The sequence below is a fragment of the Pelophylax lessonae genome (assembly GCF_965119305.1).
Source record: "Pelophylax lessonae genome assembly, chromosome: 3".
In the NCBI taxonomy this organism is placed as follows: domain Eukaryota; kingdom Metazoa; phylum Chordata; class Amphibia; order Anura; family Ranidae; genus Pelophylax; species Pelophylax lessonae.
In genome coordinates this window covers 35,756,565-35,782,483 of record NC_138770.1, presented here as the reverse complement: position 1 = coordinate 35,782,483, position 25,919 = coordinate 35,756,565, and the positions used below count along the sequence as shown (strand labels likewise).

Genomic DNA, 25,919 nt, shown 5'->3' with positions numbered 1-25,919 from the left:
AGATGGATAAAAGTATTTTTTTTGTCACTGGGATCAGGGCAGGGTAAAAAGATTGTGCACTGCACCCACACAACAAAATCAATGTAGATGAGTTGAAGTTCTGTTTAAAGAGTAATATTAATGATTCTGTCCTCCTCCTATATACTCTCCCTCTCTCCCTCAATGCAGCAGTGCCCTAGTACACAACAACATCTATGTAGATTAATTAGAATGATCAAAGATAGAGGAGAGTGACGTGCGGCGCTATGTGACCCCAGCTTAAATAGACGCTGGGTCACATGCTGCACTGGCCAATCACAGCCATGCCATTAGCAGGCATGGCTGTGATGGCTTCTAAGGGCACACCAGTTAAACGCTTGTGGATTGGCTGCCCTGCATCTTTTTTTTTACGTGCCATTAAATTGCCGGACACCGAAATCAATAACGAATATACAGTACGATGTCCGGTACCCGAAAAGGAATTTCTGTAAGGCTTTCAGCAGCTCCTCCAACAGTGCAGGGCTGATCCCCCACTTGGGGCACTTGGCCCAAAAGTGTCTAACTTCTCCACACTCAAAGCAACCTCTATCTCGAGAGGGAGGAAAACTCAGTCCCTTTAAATTGAGCTTTGGTTCTTGGACTTTCTCCTGAGCTTCCATCACTTGCATTATTCCTCAGGTTTATTTTCTCCTGAACTCTCACAACGACCAAAGTCGACATCCGCTTCTCTTTCTTAATCAGAAAGACTGCTCTCCACTTGAGCCAGGCGGGCAGAGGCCCTCTCTCTCCCCCCTTCACTGTTTAACAGTTCTCTAAGGCCTTGACTCTTTTCTTCCAACAAAGCCTCTTCCTCCCTCACTTCCCTCATCAACTCGGGGTAAGTAGGGGTAGCCCGGACTCCTTTTAATAACAGTTTCAGGACTATGGGGTGGTTTGGCTGAGCCCCTTGTAGCACTCTGTCCAGCCACACTTGATCAGCATCTTTAGGGTCTATACCCTTCTTTAAGATGATCTGATGCAACATCTTATCCACTCAGAAGACATAATCAGATAGTCTCTCTCCTCGTTCTTGGTGTGTATGGTTAAGTTTGTACAGGTCAGTGGTCTTTTCCACTCGGCCGAAAACGGCAAACAAGGCATCAATATAGTCCTTGGTCATACTATCTTTGTTGCCCATTCTCAAATTCTTAATCACTTCAGCAGCTGGGCCTCTCAAACTCTCACTGAGTTGTTGCTTCTTCACCGCCTCTGGCACACTCCATTCCTCCACTGCTTGAGTAGCCTGACTCATCCAACTCTCAAAGTCCTCCAGTATAGTTCCTCCGGCAACCCGAACAACAGTCTGCATCCAGTCTTGAACTATATCTCCCACAATCCAGTTCGTCCATTTCCTGTGAAAGCCTGTCAATGTCAACAATAACGGTAAACCTGAATATATGTATATATTTGCAATATATAAAGTAGTCCAGTCCCAGCTACACTAGTAATGGCAGCGATCAGCGACTTATAGCGGGACATTATTGTATTGCACATTTTATAGCAGAACGTAAAAAATGTTCTTTTTTTTCAAAATGCTCTTCTTTTGTTTATAGCGCAAAAAATAAAAATCGCAGAGATGATCAAATACTACCAAAAGAAAGCTTTATTTGTCAGAAAAAAGGACATAAATTTTATTTAGGTACAGCGTCGCATGACCACGCAACTGCCAGTTAAAGTAACGCAGGGCCATAACGCAAAAAATGGCCTGATCATGAAGGGGGTAAATCTTCCGGATGGTAAGTGGTAACTACTGCCTGGAAAGCTTGGTCATGGAAAGATTTATCAGGATGCCTGAACCATCCTAGGACAGCCTAGGATGAATGTGCTCCCTGATACCACAGAAAGATTGGTCTCTTGTACAATGTCATGTCAGGTTATGTGTCGGTTATCAAGGATCAGGCCTTCTACACGCTGAATGATCAAAGGAATGACTGCTGGGGTCTGGGAACCGCCACGGCCGGGATCCTCACTGACCAACGGTTACACCAATCAAATCTCTTCCTGCGGCTGAGCATCTCATCACCGTACTGTGCTTGAAGTCTTCTGTAGATATCTGTGGGTTTTACACATTCATTCACAAGAACTACCATCGCCATACGCTGTTCCACGCACGCACTAACACTGTTATCTGCCATTCTGAATAACGCTCCCTGGTCTACCCGCAACATGTGTGCTCCGCCCATCAGTAAAAGGACACACCTACCACTTACTACGGCATGTAGTACCGCCACGCTACCATCCCTTTTTATACCTGTAAAATGAAAAGTCCTGGTTTGACTTGAATGTCCCTCGTAGCACAATACTGCATTATGGCCACTAGATGGAGCCAAAGAAATCAGTGTATGAAATTAAATACTTCCAATATTCATCCCAGCTGGGAGCATGCTGGTCACATTCATTCAACTAAATAGACCTCGAAGTGTAAAAGCTTACACCACAAAATGTACTCAGCCAATGAGAGGTAATGACTCTATTTTTATTTTTCTACTGCTATCAATGGGCAACACGGGACAACACTTCATCCATGTCTTTGATGAACTCTTATCTCCTTATGAACTGTTTGTTACATGATGAAGATCAGCCATGGAGTATATCTGAGGTGTATATCAGGGTGTGCTTCTTCCCCACATGAAAGCTGTGATATCCAGCAACATTCTTATAGAAGACATTTCCCGCACTCAAAGCACTAATACACCTCAAGGGTTGTGTGGTTTCCCTGATGTACAGGAAGACAAGTCTTCAGTGAGGAACATTTCCCTCACTCAGGACAGGAAAGTGGCTTCTCTGATGTCTGTAAAGATGGGACTTTACTGAAAAACATTTCCCGCACTCAGGACAGGAATACGCTTTCTCTCCAGTATGAGATCTCTGATGTGTGTAAAGATCAGAATTCCGTGAAAAACATTTCCCGCACTCATGACAGGAATACGGCTTCTCCCCTGTGTGTGATCTCCGATGTGTGTAAAGATGGAACTTGTCTGAAAAGCATTTCCCGCACACAGAACAGGAATACGGCTTCTCCCCCGTGTGAGATCTTTTATGCACATCAAGATTGGATTTATAAGGGAAACATTTCCCGCACCCAGGACAAGAATATTGCTTCTCCCCTGTGTGCGAACTCTGATGTCTGTAAAGACTGGATTTCTGTGAAAAACATTTTCCTCACTCAGTACAGGAAAACTTTTTATCTGTTGGAAAGAGGTCACCGTCCCTCACAGTCTGAGGTTCCTCAGGATAAGAGGAATACGATGGCCCGGCACCGTCCCTCACAGTCTGAGGTTCCTCAGGATAAGAGGAATACGATGGTCCATCTACACTGTGTGGTGCCGGATGGACATTTGAGGTAGCCGGGTTTTCTCCTGGACTATACTGTGAGATGTCCTCATCTTCTACTTTACAGTCTGGAGACAAAGTGAGACAATCCTCTGAGGTTTTCCTCAGTTCCCGTCCATCTACTAAAATAGAAATAAAAAGATTACTAGACATAAGCAGATTGGTTCCCCTAAATCAGGACTCTGCCCATATCAGGCAGCTTTGTCTCTGAGGATTTTACAATTCCCCCCTCAAGGTAACTAGTAAATGGGTCCTCCGATCTCCTACCAGTTTATTCCTTTATTCATGGACCTTAGTCAGAGAGTGAGGAAACAACGAGAACTGTCTTTTATAGGAGTGACATTGCCATCTTTCTAACACAAGAAGTACTGCACTTCTTTATTTAGTCCATGATTTAGTCATGAATAACAGTGGGGCTGAGCCCCACCAGAGGTCAGAGAGTGAGGATGGGGGGAGAACAACCAAGATGAAGACTGGACTGATCCTGAAGACCACCATCATTGGGTTACTGACCCCTCCCTCATTATCACTTTCTGTTTAAGGTTCGAAAGTTTAAGGATGTTATCACAATCAAATCATCAGATATAAAATGTCCAGCTGGTAGAAAATAGGTGTAATAAAAGAGAATACATATTATGTGTATATATAGCAGTGGGTAGAGGGGAGAGAGCAGAAGTCAGGACTATGTAATGTACAACATATTGTATAAGATACAACAGATAGGACTATATACTAGGAAAAATTATGTATTTTGCAACATAGAGTCTATAATGAAGGGTTCAAAACTATGTAGTGTATTTAGTGTTAATGACCCACATGTGCTGATCTTTGATGTTCCCGTTTTTGCACCCACCTCAGCAGACTGCTGATCATACCTCTCTTCTGCTTTAACATCAACTTTTATATCTATCAGATATTCACCCTAAGCCAAGAGAAAGATCAATAACATCTGCACGACATAGGCTTTGATATTTTGACATCAACAAAAAGAATCCACATATTATCCCCATAAGACATAAGTCCATGTTCTAGATACTACATTTCAACAACCATGTAATGGTGAGGGATGGTGTGAAGCTCCTGTGTGTTATCCCAGGAATACAGAGAACGGGGACATCTCTCTGGTGGGTTTCTGGTATTAGGTGGCTCCTTTATATCCTTGTGGCCTTCTGAATACTCCTCCATCACTCCGTACTCCTCCTCATCCTCTTTATTTTCTTCGTTAAAGCGGAGTTCCACCCAGGGGATACTTTTTTTAATAAAAATACCCCCGGGACAGTCAGGGCTAGTACATTCCACAATGGCTAGCCTCTGATCTGTCCCAGGTTGCTCTTACCTTTTAGGAGAAATACTTACCTTGAAAAAGTATTGTCCAGCGCTGCCATCTCAGGTGTGGGCAGCTTGAAGCCAGCGCGATCCTCTTCGGCGTCCTCTTCCTTCTTCTTCGGTCCCACGATGCACTGCACCGGCCCCGCTGTCACTTCCGGTGCGCGCGCGTCATCCCTCCACAGCTTCTGGGCATGCCCAGAAGCTGTTTAGAAGGGAATGATGCGCGTGCACCGGAACTGACGTCGGGGCCGGTGCAGGCGCATTGATTCCTGGGAGCGATGACGTTCAGCTCCCAGGAATCATTGCAAAAGCCAGGAAGTGACGAATCGCCGTGGCCGCCAAGGGGAGGAAGAAGGAAGTAAGGTAAGTATATTTTCTCTACAATGTAAGTAAAAAAAAAAAAAAAAAAAAATTGCGATTATCCATTTGTTTTTCAGGTGACCCGGAGCGAGAAGATGGAGGTAAGTGTAAATTTAGGGTGGAACTCCACTTTAACATCAATATTATCCTTCCCAAGGTTTCCACTCTGAATATATGAAAAAAAAATTAATTGTACCAAACATGCTATGTAAAAATCAGAACTACCAATAATTGTCAATCATCTACCTGATGATGGTGAGGGATGGTGTGATCTTCCTCTATGGAATCCCGGGAATACAGAGGATGGGGACATCTCTCTGGTGGGTTCCCATTACTGGATCCATCTGTAGGAAACACACACACTGACTGAATACATTGTTTCTATGTGTTTATCAGATGATGGGGGATCTAGGTGGAGCCTCCGTACTGCTCTCTCCTTTACAATAAAGTCTCCTCTTACCCGGTGATGTGAGGGGCGGCTGATTGTCCATCATGACGTCCTTGTAGAGATCCTTGTGTCCTTCTAAATACTCCCACTCCTCCATGAAGAAATAGACAGTGACATCCTGACACCTTATAGGAACCTGACACACACAATGATACAGTCACCATCCAGACACATCCTTTGTCTGTTACTGGATAATGTCCCAGAATTCCCAGCACCGCTCACCTCTCCTGTCAGCAGCTCCATCATCTTCTTGGTGACTTCTAGAATCTTCTGCATGTTGTGTCTCTCAGGATTTAGGGAATCACATGGAGGCACTGTGATGGTCTTATAATCACCTAACTTCAGAAGAGGAAATCTCTGTATTGAGGAAGAAATAGGAATATCATGTTAGAATCCTAGAATCCTCCTCACCTCTCCAGGCCGGTTTTGTGTTTATTAATAGAGATAAGAATGATGTCATGTGACCTCCCAGAATCCTCCTCATCTCTCCGGTCAGCAGATAGATAATCTCCAGAGTGAGGTTTAATATCTTTTCAGTCACGTGACTCTGGTCCTCCTCCATTCTCATTGGTGCCGTCATTTGATCCATACAGGTCTCCTTGTAGACGGATAACTTTGGGAAATGAAAGTAAGAATTATTTGGATGGTATTGGTCACACAATAATAGGATATGAGGGGGTAATGGGAGGGTTACTGTACATTTAGGAACTACTGCCCAAATGGGAACACAATTAGTCTGGGCTGTTTAGTGTTTGTTACATATTGGAGGGTCGGGACCCTCTTGGCCTGCAGGATCAGATATCCCCTTTTCTCTGTTGGGATTGTTTTCTTTCTGAACTGGTTTGCAGCTGAAATAGAACTCCTGTAAGAACAAGTGCTCACCAACGAGTGAAGAAATTCCCTTCTTCCTCTTACTTCATATTCCAGAACAAATCACGTGACCACTGAGACAATAAAATGATTAGGATTGCCAATTCTGTAAGGTCTGAAAGATAAGTGCAGGTGGGGTGGGAGGGCCATCACAGACCCAAAGACCCCTCCACCACCTCCCTCAGAGTCCTTTGAGCCCTCCAGCCCCCTATTCCTTCAGAGCCCTGCAGTCTGACTACCGCCTCAAGGGGCCCAGAGTCCTTCATCTACATTACCCCTCCAGAGGCCCCTAGTCTTTCAGCTTTACTAAACCCTCACGGACCCTCAAGCCCTCTACTTCCCTCAGAGCCCTCAGTATTTCCCTCCCTCTGACACCAATGATGGAACATATTCTTCATGGCAGGCTGGGGAAAGTTTTCTGCCTCCTGACCAGCAATGTAAGGGTCTCTATACTCCATACTCCTGACTCCTGCACTCCATCATTGTGTTGGCTGCATATTGTAATGATTGCCCATTGGCTGCCTGTGTAGTGTAATAATTGCCCTTCGTAGACTATTTATGGTCAGGATGGTCATTGTCTTCTCTATTTATTGTCAGTGCTGTTTGTTTAGAGGAACATATTACTACAATTTATCTCCAAAATGAAGAGAATGTTCCGGCCCCTTAAGTGGGGAGATGTTCTACCCAGGGGGTTAATCTAGGTTTCCACACTATATATGTGTGTATAATCATCTGCTGGAGATAAAAGACGTCACAGTGACTATGGAGGAAGAGGACGGACATGACGGGGGGGGGGGGGTTACAGGGTGTAAATAGAAAATAAGATCTTATTACCTCTTCTGCTGCCACTTCCAGCAATGTCTTCTCTCTACTTCCTCCCGACTCACCTCTCACCAGGAACTTCCTGTCTAATCTCCACAAGGTGGTGATCTCACTTCTACCCAGACAGGAAGTCTCTATGGAATACAGACAGGAAGTGATGTCAGGTACAAACAGGAAGTTCCAGGTGAGAGGTGAGTTGGGAGGACGTAGAGAGAAGACATTGCTGGAAGTGGCAGCAGAGGAGGTAATAAGATCTTATTTTCTATTTACACCCAGTAACCCCCTGTCATGTCCGTCCTCTTCCTCCATAGTCACTGTGATGCCTTTTATCTCCAGCAGATGATGATACACACATATATAGTGTGCAGACCTAGATTAATGCCTTCAGGGGCAGAACATTTCCCCACTTACAGGGACGGAACATTCTCCTCATTTTGGAGGAAATATAAATCGGAGGTCACATTATCGGCTTTCCAGGAATACAAGAAATCAAATAAGAAATGAAAATACGAAATCAAAATGGCTAAAATCAACTTTGCAAGACAAATAGGGGATAGTAAAAAAAACCCTAAGAAATTCTTTAAATATATCAACAGCAAAAAAACGAGGTCAGAGCATGTTGCACACAATATTTAACGATGACGGGAGGATGGTTACAAAGGACACAGAAGGCAACCATGCTTACTGCTTTCTTGTCAGTCTTTACACAAGAAAAGGAGGGGTACACTGACCATGACTGTATGGTTAGCAGTACTTCACATGACTTTCCACTATGGCTAACAGAGGGTGAAATCAGGGAAAGGATGGATAAAATTAACATAAGTAAATCACCAGGCCCGGATGGCATGTATCCGAGAGTACTCAAAGAACTCAGTAAAACTATATCAAGACCATTGTTCCTGATCTTTGCTGACAGTATTATGACAGGAAATGTACCAGGTGACTGGAGAAAAGCTAACGTGATACCAAAATTCAATTAAAGGCAGAGGCATATCCCAGGAAATTATAGGCCGGTCAGCCTGACGTCAATAGTATGTAAACTTCTGGAAGGAATGATAAGGGACTATATCTAAGAGTTTGCTAAAGAGAACAACATAATTAGCACGGGTTTACAAAAGGGCGTTCTTGTCAAACCAATCTGTTAACATTCTACGAGGAGGTGAGCTTTGAGCTAGATAGTGGGAGACCAGTGGATGTGGTGTACCTGGATTTTGCTAAGGCGTGTGATACAGTTCCCCACAAACACTTAATTTATAAAATAAGGTCTGCAGGCATCAACCACAAGGTTTGCTCTTGGATACGAAACTGGTTAAAGGGGCGTGTCCAAAGGGTTGTAATAATTAACACGTACTCAGACCGGTCTGGGGTGGTAAGTGGGGTCCCCCAAGGCTCAGTCCTGGGACCAATTTTGTTCGATTTATTCATAAATAGCATTGAGGACGGAATCAGTAGCTCAATCTCAGTTTTTGCAGATGACACAAAATTAAGCAGGGCAATAACTTCACATCGTAAAGCAGAAATCTTACAGAATGACCTGAACAAAATAACAGAGTGGGCAACTACATGGCAAATGAGGTTTAATGTGGAGAAGTGTAAGGTATTGCACTTGGGAACTAAAAACATAAACGCACAATACACTTTAGGGGGGAACCTCTGGAGGAATCAAAGAATGGAGAAAGTAGAAGATAGACTTAGCAATAGCATGCAATGTCAAGCTGCAGCTGCCAAAGCCGGCAGAATATTAGCATGCATAAGGAAGGGGATATATTCCAGAGATAAAACTATAATCCTTCCACTTTATAAAACACTGGTCCGACCACATCTGGTGTATTCTGTCCAGTTCTGGTCGCCAGTCCTCAGAAGGGATGTGTTGGAGCTGGAGAGAGTCCAGAGAAGAGCAACTAAAATAATTAGGGGATTGGAGGACCTAAATTATGAAGAGCACTTACAAGCGCTTGATTTATTTTCCCTGGAAAGGAGACGCCTGAGAGGGGGACATGATGTGGATTTACAAATACCTCAACGGTGATCTCAGCAGCATAGAAAAGAAAACTATTCAGTCGCAACGAATGCATGAGGCCATACAATGCGATTAGAGGAGAAGCGATTTAACCTCAGACTATGCAGCGTTTTTTTTACAGTAAGGGCTACAAGATTGTGGAATTCTCTACCACAAATGGTAGTAACTGCAGGAAGTATGGCTACTTTTAAAAGTCTCTTGGACGTACATCTCAAGGATCAAAACATTTAGGGGTATGTGAAATGATTATGTCCACACATACCTACACAGGTTGAACTGGATGGTCTATTCAACCTCAACTACTGTCAGGACTCTGGAGGTGAGCCTGACGTGCAGAGGGTACCCTCTAGCTCACCGAGGGATGGAGCACAGACGAGTCACCTAGGCAGTAGACGCAGGCTAACCCGAGGTGCGGAATCTAAGTGCCAACCGGTCTTCACCAGAGCCTCTGATGGTGAGGATGGATTTTGCTGCGTGTATAGCACCAGGTCGCGGTCCTCAGGGTTGCCCTGCCAGTAGGTGAACAGGTCCGGATCCGGTGGCAGATAAACAGACAAGGATAAGACAAAAGAGTGGTCACAAACAAGCCGAGGTTGGGGCAGGCAGCAGACAAGCGAGGTGAGGGACAAGCCAGGAGGTCAAACAGGAATCAAACTGGATAAAACAGGTTTCAGGTTCAGGAACACAGGAGAAGCTGCAGATCAGACAGCAAAGACACTGTGCTGCTGAGGTGCTTAAATAAGGCAGCCTGTTGCCAATTAATGAAATTAGTCTGAGCTAGGTTAACCCTTAGGTTGCAGATTCATGACAGTACTTCAGTGTGCACAGGGAGCTTTCCTGACAACTACTATGTAACTATGTATGAGATGTGTCACCTTTCCCACCAATCACCTTCTCAGCTCATCAGTCTATACGGCTTTTATTAGTGGTGGGGGATGGGGGGTTTATTTAGGGGGGGATGGAATATGTATGTCTTCATTTTATGAGAAGAAAGAGGAAAAATGTAATTTGTAGTAAATGTCCTGAAAACAAATGTCTCCATAATGATCCCAGTCTCAGATTTTCATCCTAAAATGTGATCAGTTAAGTATCCGGAGTACACAGAGATCACAGGAATATGTGTACAGGAACCTCACAGAGCGCCCCTCACAGCTCCTCCTCCCAATGTTCCTTCAACCAGAGTCAGAGAATCCTATGACATCACACTGACCTCACAGCTCCTCTCAATGTTCCTCCAACCAGATTCAGAGAATCCTATGACATCACACTGACTTCACAGCTCCTCCTCCCAATGTCCCTCCAACCAGAGTCAGAGAATCCTATGACATCACACTGACCTCACAGCTCCTCCTCCCAATGTCCCTCCATCCAGCCCTTTTTTACAATGGTCTTAGGATGTGGGCAGACCCTTTGCATCTTCACAATCAAAGCATAACTGTTGATCCTGTATTTTATGTATTGATGTCCGAATTCCTTCTACCAAGCCTTTAACCTACAGAGTGTGGTGGTTCTTGAAGTAGGGCTTTAATAAAACACAGACCTGACCAGAGAGGATATGAGGAGGATGCTAGAAAAAACATTTGATCTTACTATTTGTGTTCATATCTAGAGTTTTCCTCCTGTGAAGTCTGGATATTATATGACCATCACATTGCCTCCACCTCCCTCCCTGATCGAATAAAGGAATACAAAGAAGGTTCTTGAAGTCCCCAGAGAGATCATCGAGGAGAGGTGAGCAGCGCTGGGAATTCTGGGACATTATCCATTAACAGACAAGGGATGTGTCTGGATGGTGACTGTATCATTGTGTGTGTCAGGTTCCTATAAGGTGTCAGGATGTCACTGTCTATTTCTCCATGGAGGAGTGGGAGTATTTAGAAGGACCCAAGGATCTCTACAAGGATATCATGATGGAGAATAAGTCACCCTGCACATCACCGGGTAAGAGGAGGCTTTTAAAGGAGAGAGCAGTACAGAGGCTCCACCTAGATCCCCCATCATCTGATAACCACATAGAAACAATGTATTCAGTCAGTGTGTGTGTTTCCTACAGATGGATCCAGTAATGGGAACCCACCAGAGAGATGTCCCCGTCCTCTGTATTCCTGGGATTCCACACAGGAAGGTCACACCATCCCTCACCATCATCAGGTAGATGAGGAACAATCACTGATAGTTATGATTTATATACAAGTATGTTTGTTACAAACATTGTTTTATTATATATTCAGAGTGGAAACCTTGGGGCTTATAATATTGTTGTTAAAGAAGAGTATAAAGAGGAGGATGAGGAGTATGGAGTGATGGAGGCGTTTTCAGAAGGACACAAGGATATGATGGAGCCACCTAATACAAGGAACCCACCAGAGAGATGTCCCCGTCCTCATGATTCCACACAGGAAGATCACACCATCCCTCACCATTACAAGGTTGGTGGGACTGAGCATCTAGAACATGGACATGTAGATGATTTGGGGATTTTTTTATGTGAGCTTATATTTTACAGATGATATTCACTCTCATTTTCTTGGTTTAGGGTGAAGATGTGATAGGTATAAAAGTTGAGGTGAAAGAAGAAGAAGACGTGACTGATGCGAGTGATGATCAGCAGTCTGTGGAGAATGTTGGAATAATGAGGGTAATTCTAGAGGAAGACACTCCTACAGAGATCAGCACAGGTGGGTCATTAACACTAAATACATTCCTCTACCCATACTGCTCATTGATTGGTCCAGAGTAGGGTGGGGACTGGGTGATATCAGCCTGTAATACCCTGGTCACTTTCCTGAGCTGTGTTCCCCGTCCTGTATTTCTGTATTTCTGTAGATTCTGGGGTTCGGCTGGAAATGTTTCAATGTTTCATATTCATTGAGTATGTGTTGCTCGACCTAGGCACCTGGAGTATAGGCCTTGGGTCTTATGCCCCATAGCCCAGTTCTAACATGATCTCTGACAGAACAATTCTCCCAGTGTTACTTGCTCTGTTGTCTGCTGGCTGTCTCTGGTGAAGGTATATGTCTGTATAGTCTCAGACCCAAGTCACTGAGTGCAGTCTCAGGAGATGGGGGGCAGCAGTGTGGGATCTCTGCAACTTGTTTTAAGTAAATTTCTAAACTTCCACTGATTACTGAATACCAATATTATGAGTCCTGATCCTTACACTATATAATTTACATTGTACATTACATACTCCTGACCCCTGCACTATATACTCTATATTGTACATTACATACTCCTGACCCCTGCACTATATACGCTATATTGTACATTACAAACTCCTGACCCCTACACTATATACTCTATGTTGTAAATTATATACTCCTGACCCCTGCACTATATACTCTATGTTGTACATTACATACACACAGTGCGGAGACGGAGCTGTCATCCGCCGGATCAGCGGGGATCGGCGGATCGATCCCCGCTGAGCAGAGCATGGTCCGCAACGGAATGCGGACCGTGTGAAAGGGGCCTAAGAGAGGCATGGATTTCAGAGAGCGAGATATCTCCTGTACAAATCATTAGTAAGACCTCATCTGGAATATGCAGTTCAGTTTTGGGCACCAGTTCTTAAAAAGGATATCGGGGAACTGGAGAAGGTGCAGAGAAGAGCAACCAAATTGATAAGAGGCATGGAGGAGCTCAGCTATGAGGAAAGATTGGAAGAACTGAAATGATTCTCTCTTGAGAAGAGGAGATTAAGGGGGGATATGATCTCCATGTATAAATACATAAGGGGGGATATGATCACGATGTATACATACATAAGGGGGGATATGATCACCATGTATAAATACATAAGGGGGGGATATGATCTCCATGTATGAATACATAAGGGGCATATGATCACCATGTATAAATACATAAGGGGGATATGATCACTATGTATAAATACATAAGGGGGGGATATGATCTCCATGTATAAATACATAAGGGGGATATGATCACCATGTATAAATACATAAGGGGGGATATGATCACTATGTATAAATACATAAGGGGGGATATGATCACTATGCATAAATACATAAGGGGGGATATGATCTCCATGTATAAATACATAAGGGGTCCATATAGTGACCTTGGTGTTGAGTTGCTCACTTTAAGGTCATCACAGAGGACAAGGGGGCACTCTTTACGTCTAGAGAAAAAGGGATTTTATCTCCAAATACGGAAAGGTTTCTTCACAGTAAGAGCTGTGAAAATGTGGAAGAGACTCCCTCCAGAGGTGGTTCTGGCCAGCTCACTAGATTGCTTTAAAAAAGGCCTGGATTATTTTCCTGGGTGTACATAATATAAATAAGTGCTAATATTTATATGTAAAGTTGATCCAGGGAATATCCGATTGCCTCTCGGGGGATCAGGAAGGATTTTTTTCCCCCTACTGTAGCAAATTGGATCATGCTTTGCTGGGGGTTTTTTACCTTCTTCTGGATCCACTGTGGGTATAGGGTATTTATGATTTTTGTTTTTTATATTGGTTGGACTGGATGGTCTTTTTTCAACCTGACTGACTATATATTCTATCTTTGTCCTTCCAACAGATAAAAAGTTTTCCTGTACTGAGTGCGGGAAGTGTTTCCATTCTAAATCCAAACTTAATGTGCATAAAAGATCTCACACGGGGGAAAAGCCATATTCCTGTCCTGAGTGCGGAAAATGTTTTTCACAGAAGGCCAATCTTTACAGACATCAGAAGTCTCACACGGGAGAGAAGATGTATTCCTGTCCTGAGTGCGGGAAATGTTTCTCACACAAGTCCAATCTTTCCACACATCAGAGATTGCACTCGGAGCAGAAGCCATATGCTTGTCCTGAGTGCGGGAGATGTTTTTCGCACAAGTCCAATCTTTCCACACATCAGAGATTGCACACGGGAGAGAAGCCGTATTCCTGTTCTGAGTGCGGAAAATGTTTTTCACACAGATCCAATCTTTCCACACATCAGAGATTGCACACTGGGGAGAAGCCGTATTCCTGTCCTGAGTGCGAGAAATGTTTTTCACAGCAGTCCAATCTTTCCACACATCAGAGATTGCACATGGGAGAGAAGCCGTATTCCTGTCCTTAGGGAATTGTTTCTCACTGAAGTCCTGTCTTCCTGCACATCAGGGATCCCACACAACCCTTGAGGTGTATTAGTGCCTTGAGTGCGGGAAATGTCTTCTATATGAATGTTGCTGGACATCACAGCTCTCATGTGAGGAAGAAGCACACCCTGATATACACCTCAGATATACTCCATGGCTGATCTTCATCATGTAAGAAACACTTCATAAGGAGATCAGAGTTGGCTGAGTAACTTTTGTGGTTTAGAGACTAAGAGGTTCATTTTTGAAAAAAATAAATGAATGAAGGTGCCAAATCTTCACTCATCGTGTCATGGGATTGATACATACAGTAAAATCTATCATTTATATAAAAAATACTCAAAGACAAAATGGATGTTTCCCAAGAGAAAGGAAACTTTGGATGAACTGTCCCCACAGGCAGGAGGTGGGAAATGAGTCTATAAACACTCTTGTGTACAAATCAGAGCCTCAGACAATGGATTCCCGCAACCTCAACCAGAGAGAAACTGACTACCTTTCAGGTACCATAAATGGTTATTGTAAGGACCTATCATATGTTTACCTGGATTATAAGGGGAATAGAACATCTGGATTAAATAGGATTGTTTTCATATTTGCAAACTCCAATACTAAACCAGAAGGACAACCACTCCTAGATCCAGGCTATTCATTCTTGTTTGCCCCAATATCAATATTCATTGCCTGGTATTACCACGATTCACCAGATAAGTTATAAAGGAAGGCCGCCATCATATTACCTCCAATATGGCTTATATTAATTCTATCAAGAGACAAATTAAAAGTTCCAAATAAATCTGATACTTACAGGCAGTCTGATTCTCATTTGTGAGACTGGGATGACCCCTCGTGGACAGGTAAAGAAACAACCAATCACCTCCCACATTTTAATGGCCAATCAGAAGACATTCAATATTGAATAAGATGTGGTTTGTGGACAATGGTCTCAAATGGTATGAAGACAGAAGGCGACACTGAAAAAAAAAACCTTTTCATGATCACACCAGGCTGACCACTGATACATCTGAAAGATGTGACGCTTCTCGTTAACTTCTTGCTGTCTGAGACAAACCACCATTCTTATCCAATCACACAATGAACATTTTCTTTGGAAGAGGTAGTTATCGCTACTAACTTTTCTTCCTTCCAAAATCTTTTTAATTATATTTTATTACTAGTGTTTTATTATATTTATTGTTTACGTTGTGCAGGGTGAAGTTGTGATGGTAATCACCATCACTGGGAGTGAAAGACAGATACTTAATGGTTTGGATTGCTTCAAGTGGGACAGTAATATTTCTCAGCAATATCTCTCAAGAAATATGAAGATTTAATCCCACTTTACACTGTGAGACCTATAGCCGGTTGCTATAAAGTCTGACTCTAATCATAGCAATACGTAGATGTGTATTCCATGTACTTCAATGTAGGAGACGGACAGACTATCATTGGCAGTCTTGTCCTATTGTCTATCTATTGAGTTGGAATGTGGATTGTGTTAAGTCTGCTTGTCCCATTGTTAAATGTTAATAAGCCCACATTGTTTCTGTCCAGATGGCTAGATAATTCGTTCAGGTTAATCATATTTCTGTATACAATTTCACCTGCATATGGTAATGTAATCAGGCAACCCCTGACCTGTGTGTGGTAAAATGATCGGGAGGGTGAGGTCCATGCTGTATATAAATTCCGTGTGACTGTTCAACAAAGAGTGATTCCAGTACAAGCTAAGTTGTTGGCTAGCTTTGTATGGAGGCGGCTGGGAAAATCTGGTATATATGTTCATGACTGCAATGAAGCCGTATACTGACTGAAGACCACAAACACAGTGTGAGTCGGCGGTTCTGTTGCAGAAGTAATCTGCTAACTTTTTCCACATATTAATTTGTTTTGAACACGTTCTGAGGTGTCGATCAAAAAAAGGGGGAGGGGGGTACCTACGTCCTATGAAATACAAAAAAACTATCAGCGCAAACCTATTATATGTGATAAAATAACTCAACACCAATTCACTGTGCATAAATCAGGTGTGTGAACTTATAAATCAATAGTGGTGTCCGGCAGCATGCACCAATCGTGTTTCACAAATCACAATAAACTATAAATCATACAAAAATGTGATGCGCCAGAAATATAAAATCAAAAAGTGATGACAATAAATCATATCCAGTTCATAAGGCACATAGCAATGTGTGTGCTTCCAATAAAATGATATAAAGAGTGTCCCGTGTTCAGATGAAAAAAATCCAGTGATGAAAACAACTTGTAATCACCAATATAGTGAATCCCTCCACCAGGTGAATCAGCCTCTCACCTTTCTGAAGGACCCAAACGGGCCAGCAATCACATGTATCATTGATCAGACTTCCAGGAAAGAGCCACACTATATTGCACCTCGAGGGATCCCGGGACATATAGAAAACAGATGAAGAAATCTAGTGCTCTCCGCTTACTAATGAGGGTATGCTTTATTAGAGAAAGGCAGATCAACTCACATTTGTCGGGCACTCAGCTGTGCCTGCTGTATAATCGATGTCAGCGATCTGTTACCAGAGAGAGACTCTGCGTCGGCCACGCACGCTCCGCCCCCCTATACGCGTTACGTCGAGCGTAATGCTCCTTTGACTTCCTCGGTAGCTACCGAGGAAGTCAAAGGAGCATTACGCTCGACGTAACGCGTATAGGGGGGCGGAGCGTGCGTGGCCGACGCAGAGTCTCTCTCTGGTAACAGATCGCTGACATCGATTATACAGCAGGCACAGCTGAGTGCCCGACAAATGTGAGTTGATCTGCCTTTCTCTAATAAAGCATACCCTCATTAGTAAGCGGAGAGCACTAGATTTCTTCATCTGTTTTCTATATGTCCCGGGATCCCTCGAGGTGCAATATAGTGTGGCTCTTTCCTGGAAGTCTGATCAATGATACATGTGATTGCTGGCCCGTTTGGGTCCTTCAGAAAGGTGAGAGGCTGATTCACCTGGTGGAGGGATTCACTATATTGGTGATTACAAGTTGTTTTCATCACTGGATTTTTTTCATCTGAACACGGGACACTCTTTATATCATTTTATTGGAAGCACACACATTGCTATGTGCCTTATGAACTGGATATGATTTATTGTCATCACTTTTTGATTTTATATTTCTGGTGCATCACATTTTTGTATGATTTGTACCTACGTCCTAGTCTGTATATGTAGAGGGAAAAAGATTTGAGGCAATTGGACTTTGATGGTACCATAAATACTCACTGTACACTGAAGATATCAATAAAATACAAATTTATTACATTACCATAAAATCATGAAAAGGATTCTTACAAGTGAAAAATGAGAAAGAAGGACAAGTATACATGAACATTTCATTTGTTAAAATACATTACATTGAGAGTTTTGTAGTGATATCACACATGGAAGAGCACCCAAGTGGATAATGCCCGACATGTTTCGCGGATTGTGTCCGCTTCTTCAGGGGCTTTTTGAAAGCTTTTATTACGTAATGAACTCAATTCCGTATCCAGGACAGAGCAGGATACAACGCGGATGCTGGCGGGCAAACATCAAAAATGCCTCCCACTGCGAATATTATACCCGTTTTGCACTTTTGAGATAAGTCCTTTTTTTTCCTGTGGCCGCAGAAAGTGACAATTTTTTTCAAGAGAGTTTTATTTTGCTATTTTTGTATCATAATTCATTACATTTTAAGGTTCTATAAGTTTTTGGGTTTGCCTTTGAATTTAATTGTGAGATCAGGCACTGATGTGGACGAGAAGGCCTGGCTCACATTCTCCACTCTAATTTATCCCAAAGGTGTTCTATCGGGTTGAGGTCAGGACTCTCTGTAGGCCAGTCAAGTTCCTTCACCGCAAACTCGCTCATTCATGTATTTATGGATCTTGCTTTGTGCACTGGTCCAAATCATTTGGTGGAGGAGGGATTATGGTGTGGGGTTGTTTTTCAGGGGTTGGGCTTGGCCCCTTAGTTCCAGTGAAAGGAACTCTTAAGACATCAGCATACCAAGACATTTTTGACAATTTTATGCTCCCAACTTTGTGGGAACAGTTTGGGGATGGCCCCTTCCTGTTCCAGCAAGACTGCACACCAGTGCAGAAAGCAAGGTCCATAAAGACATAGATGAGCGAGGAATTTAACCGGGCTGCACAACCTCAACCTGATAGAACACCTTTGGGATAAATTTGAGCGGAGACTGCGAGCCAGGCCTTCTCGTCAAACATCAATGCCTTACCTCACAAATGCACTTCTGGAAGAATGGTCAACCATTCCCATAGACACACTCCTAAACCTTGTGGACAACCTTGGATGCGTGGAGACAACCCCAAGCATTGTATACAACCACTGCTAGTAGAAGAGGTCTCAAAGTAGTAGAGCAGTATGCCGACCCATAGACTAGTCTAGGGTGGGGTCCACTAGCTAATTTAGGTCGCCACATACTTTGAGATTGCCAATTTTGATTTTTGCACTTTGGAAAATAGTCATTGTAGAAAGTTATATGAGTCGGTATTGGGAGCATACACAGCAACAATAGTGTAGCCGGTATCATTTATGTCACATACCAAAATTATGAAATGTCTACCTTCATCAGTGGTAGAGGAATGTAAAGTAAATTCTACAGAGTTCTCGATAGTGATGAGTATACCCCACTTCTTCAAGGAGCCAAAAACTGTGGAGTTGTGAAATGAGTCTCCTGGGCAGTTAGTAAATCATCTTAGAGGGGACTGCCTCTTTCCATAAGGAGAACCTTTTAGCCGGATGGTTGAGGCCACGGGTGGTGAGGGATAAAAACTTAAGAGATGACCAAATAAGAGGACTGTAGGAGAATGACACACAGTACAAATATAATAAAATACTCAAAACGAATTGAGAACCATGGAGCATACGTGTAGGCGTGAGAAAGGATAATGTGGTATGTATAGTGAAAATGTGGTATGCATAGTGAAGAGAGGGTTATTGATGACAAGCTTTCAGTGCACCAGACGGATATGGGAAACATGGTGGTGAAATAAAAGAGTAGAGGAGCAGGAACATAGAGCTCCCCTAAACAGACAACAACAAAATGCATAAAAAGAAAAGGTTCGTACCTGAACCTGGAGCAGCTGTGCTGCTTGAACCTCGGGGTAAATTAGTATAAAGCATGGTAATAGTGCAACATTGCCACCGGGGAAAGGTGGATATCATAGTGATAAAGATCATACATTCTGGTTTGATGGACTTTTTGTGAGAAGCTTTCCACCAATCTTCATAGTTGTGAGGCCTTCATGCAGAGCTGTGAGGAGCGGGCTGATCTAGGATAATATTCTAGGTTTTGAGTAAATAGATACCTTCTTCTAGGGAACTGATCTGTGAAGTATCCCCTTCATGTGTAATTTTCAAGGCCACAGGATATTTTGATTATGAAAAGCCTTTGTTATGGTCGCCAGGTTTTTGCAGGGTATGAGCAGAGAGATGAGGGAGCAACTGGAAAGACTCCGCATATTCCGGAATCTGTTCTTCTTACGGAACACGGTCAGAATGTGCTTTTTAGCTTGATGGTAGTGGATCCTCATTAAAACATCTCTGGGGACTCCTTGTGGTAGAAAATTGGTTTTGAAATTCTGTGGATACGATCACTCATGAGATCTTCAGAAGACAAAGAGGGTACAACAGTTTTGAATAAGTCGCGGATGTAGTGAGGTAGCTGGGCTGGTAGAACAGATTCTGGTTTGCCCCTGATTTTCAAATTGTTTCTCCGTGACCGATCCTCTAAGTAGGCAACTTTGGATTTCAGCTAGTCAGTATCTTCACTATGGCGGTCATGAGTGTCGACCATATTGTTGAAGAAGGAGATGCAAGTGCTCATATCATCCTCCAAGTGGGTAACTCTGTCGCTCAATTCTTGGATTTCAGCAGAGTATTTTAAGAAGCAATGGTGTATGTCAGATTGAAAGGAGGAGCGCAGAGACCATAGCATTTCTTTTAAAATGACATCCAAAACTGGCTGACCTGTTGTTGAGTATGCAGCAAAATGATACACTTGGGGAGAAACTTCTGGCAGAGTGTCATCCAGGGCAGTCATTTCAATGCTGGATGCTGCAGGCACCACCAGCACCCAAAACCCATTTTTTCTGCACCTGTTACTGCTATCCAAAGTCTGGGAAAAAGACACCAGACTTTATCTAAAAAAAAAAATGTAAATCCTAGCCTGAGTGTACTATAATTTGGCTTCTTCACATAAGGCTTGCTCACTGTGGTGCAAAAATGTGTTTTCTCTATTGTTCATTGACAGATGCAGCTTCATATCTCCTTGACCATTGGGTTATGCTGCCACCTACAGGAGTAGGACACAAGGCAGGAAAAAGCTTTACCATGCCTATAGGGCTGTCCCTGCAGGCATAACCCCACACACACTGCTACAGCCCTCAGTTTGTTTCTGCCTAGTTTAGGAGTAGGACCTAGTTCCCTGCTGGGACTTTGGTCTTAGCTATTTAATTAGGAAACCTATGTTATGTGTAATTTTTATTTACTAGTTAGAGTTCCTGGAGAACTACAAGCAACAGCCGGCTAGGTTTTGGACTGGATAATCTAGATCCCTAAGGTCTCCCAGCCTGGCCAGCGAGCGTGAGCAGGTTATAGTCCAGAACTAGGCCTCGCCATGCCAGAGCCCCGGTGGCCTGGACGAGACCGCAAGTGAACCGTCTCGCTGGGACGCGACCAACCTGGAATGCCCTGAGTCACAGTGTACCCCCTGGCTGGCAGCACCCCCACCCCAGGTGGGAGGTAGTCTGTTTCAGAGTGGCGCCTACCTGATACCGTGGTATGGTAAATAAAACTGTCCCCCCCATTCCCTGTCAGTCTAGGGGTGGACGTGGACCCCCTCCTGGGAATGGTCGGACCCTCGGATTTCCCTGGCCTCTCGGACATACCAGGCCCCCCTCAGCTGTGTCCCCCCTTTCCATAGTAGGTTCCTACCTCTCGGGGGCGGATATATTACGGCCGCTGCAGCGTTTCTGCCTGGGGGGGAGATTTCTGTCCTTGTGGGGTCTTTTCTTAGGGACCCTCCGATGCCTCTTGTCTGGGACCCCTCATGGGGTTTTTGCGACTTTTTTAAAGTGACCATGTATTATTTTATTTTCAGTGTAAATGGAGTCCCAGGGCAAGATTTCACCCACAGACCCCCTCGGTGCAGCTGCGGGACCCTCTGGGTCGCAGCCCCTGTCTGCTTTTACAGCAGTTTTGGAAAGCCTGTTGTCATTTTGCCTTCACCTCCATCTGTAGTATCCTCAGACTCTGTGGCAGATATGGGATCGGTGTCATTGCATTCTGATGGTGAAGAGGACATGTCTTTGTCAGCCGCCGCATGGGAAAGCGCATTGGTGGAAGCCCTTATAGTTTCATTGCGAGAAACTTTAAAAATGGCAGATGAGTCTACAGCGTCAGGAACGCAGGTGTCTTTTGGCACCCGCAAATCCCAGAAATCAGGCAAAGTATTTCTTTGCCCGGAAGTTTTTGACAATATTGTTAATGAACAGTGGAGGCACATTAAGCACATGCTAGTGGTGCCCAAGCGCTTTAAACGCCGTTATCCTTTCGCGGATGCAGTTTTCACTCGCTGGACCGTGCCACCAAACGTGGATCATTCAGTTTCCAGGCTGAATAAGTCTACTATGGTTTCAGTGGAAGAATCCCTGGATTTTATGGACCCCGTGGATAGACGGATTGAGTGTCTGTCCCGCCACTTACACGTGATAGCGGGCTCCATATTAAAACCAATATTGTGACCACCCTGGTGTCACAGACGGTCACTGAATGGGTGAAGTTACTTAAAGGTAACTTGGAAACGGATTAGCTCTCTCTGGGGCTGATTGAGCTACTGGATCAGATGACTCAAACTCTACTGTATATATGTGATGTGTCCCTGGATGCGGCTCCCCTAGTGGCCAGAGTGTCTGCGGTGGGGATTGCTATTAGACGTATGCTGTGGATAGAGAGCTGGTCTGCAGACCAGGCTTCCAAAAAGGCTCTGTCTGACCTTCCTTTTATGGGGGGGGAGAGGTTGTTTGGATCCTCCCTGGATGAGTTGATCAAAGGCCTTACGGGTTGGAAGAGTACTCTTCTCCCTCAATCCTCTAAGGGCAAGGCACCACGTGCTAGACGGGGGGCTTCTTTTACTGCTCATAGGCGGCTTTTTCGTACCTCCAGGTCGCAAGAGAAAGGAAAGCCATTCGGGTCTTCTGGGGGTTCCAAGAAGACATGGTCAGGTAAATCATAGACAGGCCAGTCCAATTCTGCAGACAAATCCTCATCTGCATGAGGGGGCGCCCTCACCCGCTTCTGAGTTTGGGGACGTCTTTGTTTCTTTCCAGAACCATGGACTTCCTTGATTCAGGACAAATGGGTTCACAAACTGATCCGATCAGAGTACAAGATCTAATTCAGGTCTCGACCATCGGACAGGTTCTTCCCATCCAATATTCGCCAATTTTCAGACCAGTTACAGGATCTACGAGAGGCGGTACAAGATCTGCTTTCGCAAAGGGTGATTTTGCTTGTTCCCTCTCAGGAATGCTTTCAAGGGTTTTATTCAAACCTGTTTACTGTGCCCAGGAAAGAAGGCAAGCTGCGTCCAATCCTGGACCTCAAGGCTCTGAAGTGGAATCCATTCGAACGGTAGTGGCGTCCCAACACCAGGGAGACTTTTTATCCTCCTTAGATATCAAGGACGCATATCTACACTTCCCTATCTACGCTGGACACCAGCGGTTTCTTCACTTTGCTATAGGAGAGAAGCATTATCAATTCGTGGCATTACCCTTTGGTCTCGCCTCCGCCCCCAGGGTTTTTACCAAGGTGCTGGCCCTGGTGTTGGCATTGCTGCGCCAACAGGGATCTCGTTACTGGGTTATCTGGACGATCTCCTATTGAGAGCTGACTTTCATTCAGCCCTGCTGGGCGAGTTGACAATCACTGTCAGAACCCTGCAAGAGTCCGGTTGGAACATCAATTTCAAGAAATCCGCCCTGATACCTTCATTGAGACTGGATTATCTGGGCCTGACTCTGGATTCTGCTTTGGCAAGGGTCTTTCTTCCCCTAGACAAGCTGCAAAAGTTGCAGGGGGCGATCCAGTTGCTGTTGGCAAACAATGTGTTCTCTCTGTGGAATTGCATGCGGGCATTGGGTCTGAGGGTATCAACCTTTGAAGCGGTTCATTTAGCTCAGTTCCACACGAGACTTTTACAAAAGGAGATTCTTGTAAAATGAAGCAGGGATCCAAAGTCCCTATACACTTTGATTGGGTTGAACCACGCCACAAAGTCTTCTCTGTCGTGGTGGCTTCATTCACCAGCACTATGCCAGGGCAAGTCCTTCCTTCCGTTGTTTTGGACGGTGGTAACCACAGACGCCAGCCTGTCGGGCTGGGGTGGGGTGCTGGGGAAGCTTTGTGCCCAGGGATCCTGGACAGTAGAAGAGTCCCAACTGCCGATAAATGTCTTAGAGGTCAGAGCGATAAAGCTTTGCCTGAGCCACTGGATGACTCATCTGCAAGGTTGTCCGGTCCGGATTGAATCGGACAATGCCACGGCTGTGGCGTACATCAATCATCAAGGGGGCACCAAGAGTGTTTTGGCGGCCAGGGAGGTGACCAAGATTCTGGCTTGGGCAGAAAAGTTTGTCCCAGCCCTATCTGCAGTGCTCATTTCAGGTGTGGAGAACTGGCAGGTGGATTACTTGAGTCGTCAGATGTTGGATCAAAGGGAGTGGTCCCTACACCCGGAGGTGTTTTATCTCCTGTGTGTCCGGTGGGGGACACCCAAGGTCGACCCGTTTGCTTCTTGTCTCAACAAGAAGGTTCAGGGGTTTGTAGCCAGGTCTCGGGATCCTCTGGCCGACGCCACAGATGCATTGGTTAGCTCCTTGGGGTCAGTATCGGTTGATTTATGCCTTTCCTCTACTGAAACTCCTGCCAAGGCTTGTACGCAGGAAAGAGGTGGAAGGATTTCTGGTCATTCTGGTGGCTCCAGACTGGCTTTGTCTGTCTTGGTATGCAGACCTGGTAAGGTTGGTTGCCAATGCTCCTTGGAGGCTTCCTCTCAGGGAAGATCTGCTGTCTCAAGGTCAGATCTTCTATCCTGCTATATGGTCGCTGGCTTTAACAGCGTGGCTGTTGAAAGCCAAGTATTGACGGATAGAGGTCTTTCTGACTCTGTGATTCCTACATTATTGAAGGCCAGAAAGTCTACTTTCAGGAAGATATATCATCGAATGTGGAAATCATACATTTTATGGTGTGAATCGCTGAAGGTGCATCCTCACTTGTTTTCGATAGCTGGGTTTTTGGCTTTTCTTCAAAAATGGGTTGAACAGAGGTTGGCTTTGGGCACTGTCAAAGGCCAAGTGTCGACTTTGGCTATATATTTCCAACACCTGTTAGCTATGCATGCCTTGATTCGCACTTTCATTCAGGGGGTGTGACATATGGCATCTTCGGATGCTTCTTTTGGCCACAAGGTTTTGCAGGCTGCTGTTTGAAAGAGACCCAGCCTGTTTGAGGGTGCTTGTCCAGGTGAGCTCCTGTTCCTGGTTTGAGCTCTATATTCTCTGGTTGGCTAAAGTTTTAGCCTTGTTGGGAATTACTTTCTTTTTCTGCGTTGTTTTCCCACCCCTCGTGCAAATACTGCTTTGGGATGTCCCAATGGTCAAGAAGATATGAAACTGCGTCTGCCAATGAACAATAGAGAAAACTGGATTTTTGTACTTACCGTAAAATCCTTTTCTCTGAAGTTCATTGACAGACGCAGCACCCACCCCTCAATTTATGAGTAAAATGGGGTTTTTGTTTTCTAAACACTGCTTGCAACGAAACTGAGGGCTGTAGCAGAGTGTGTGGGTGTATGCCTGTAGGGACAGCCCGATAGGCGTGGTAAAGCTTTTTCCTTCCTAGTGTCCTACTCCTGTAGGGGGCAGCATAACCCAATGGTCAGGAAGATACAGTGTGAAGCTGCGTCTGTCAATGAACTTCAGAGAAAAGGATTTTACGGTAAGTACAAAAATCCAGTTATTTCCATCCTAAGTCTGCCAAAGAGACACCAGAATTTACCCAACAAATCTCTAATCTTGTTCCCAGTGCACAAAATTGTGACCTCATCATACAGACTGGTTCTCCAAGGCGTTATTTACAAAATAAAGAAAGCTTGCAGGAAAAATACATTTAAATGTAATTTTTTTTCTTTTTAAATGGCAGTTTTGCTGCAGCAGGTTCTATACATGGTACAGATGCGTCACTTTACAGGCAGACTAAGGGGACCCCCCAGGCACAGTATTTGAAGGAATGTTTCATTTTTATTGTTTCACTTAAAGCATTAATAAAATCACTGCTCCCTATGATGATCTTATGGCATCTGCCATGATTCAAACCCTGAAGCCTCATGAGAAGAGGACCCAGGAAGCTGCCAGTTAAAAAAAAGGATTCACAAAGACTTTAGGGGTCCCTCTGGTGCAGAGTTCTTGGAAGAGGAGTCTTCCATCTGCCCCACATCCATTGAAAAAAAAAGTTATCTGCCTCTATTACTTTCTTTATTAGGTCCTCCTCCATAATAAGGAGGGGGCGGAGAAGCCTAAATAGTCAAAACAACA

General features: G+C 44.2%; 5 protein-coding genes across 5 annotated transcripts in view; 2 read left to right on the top strand and 3 right to left on the bottom strand.

The window, feature by feature from the left end:
- Positions 1 to 5,711, bottom strand: part of LOC309550720 (uncharacterized protein) — a 590,048-nt gene extending 584,337 nt beyond the window's left edge. The window contains exon 1 of the mRNA XM_082251055.1: positions 5,501 to 5,711. Within this exon, the coding sequence (XP_082107181.1) occupies positions 5,501 to 5,585 (85 nt within the window). The 5' untranslated portion in view covers positions 5,586 to 5,711. The remainder of the gene's footprint in view (positions 1 to 5,500) is intronic.
- Positions 1 to 7,253, bottom strand: part of LOC309550729 (gastrula zinc finger protein XlCGF66.1-like) — an 81,240-nt gene extending 73,987 nt beyond the window's left edge. The window contains exon 1 of the mRNA XM_082251066.1: positions 7,193 to 7,253. The gene's annotated coding sequence lies outside the window, so the exon portion shown is untranslated. The remainder of the gene's footprint in view (positions 1 to 7,192) is intronic.
- LOC309550686 (uncharacterized protein) overlaps positions 1 to 25,919 on the bottom strand; it is an 801,473-nt gene that overhangs the window by 381,537 nt on the left and 394,017 nt on the right. The gene's annotated exons all lie outside the window — the stretch shown is intronic.
- Positions 1 to 25,919, top strand: part of LOC309550702 (uncharacterized protein) — a 975,511-nt gene that overhangs the window by 724,523 nt on the left and 225,069 nt on the right. The window lies entirely within an intron of this gene.
- Positions 11,667 to 25,743, top strand: LOC309549970 (uncharacterized protein; the record flags this gene model as incomplete). Its single annotated transcript, XM_082250446.1, has 4 exons — positions 11,667 to 11,687; positions 11,737 to 11,878; positions 13,745 to 14,210; positions 25,644 to 25,743. The coding sequence occupies 4 exons, from the start codon at positions 11,667 to 11,669 to the stop codon at positions 25,741 to 25,743; spliced, it is 729 nt and encodes a 242-aa protein (XP_082106572.1).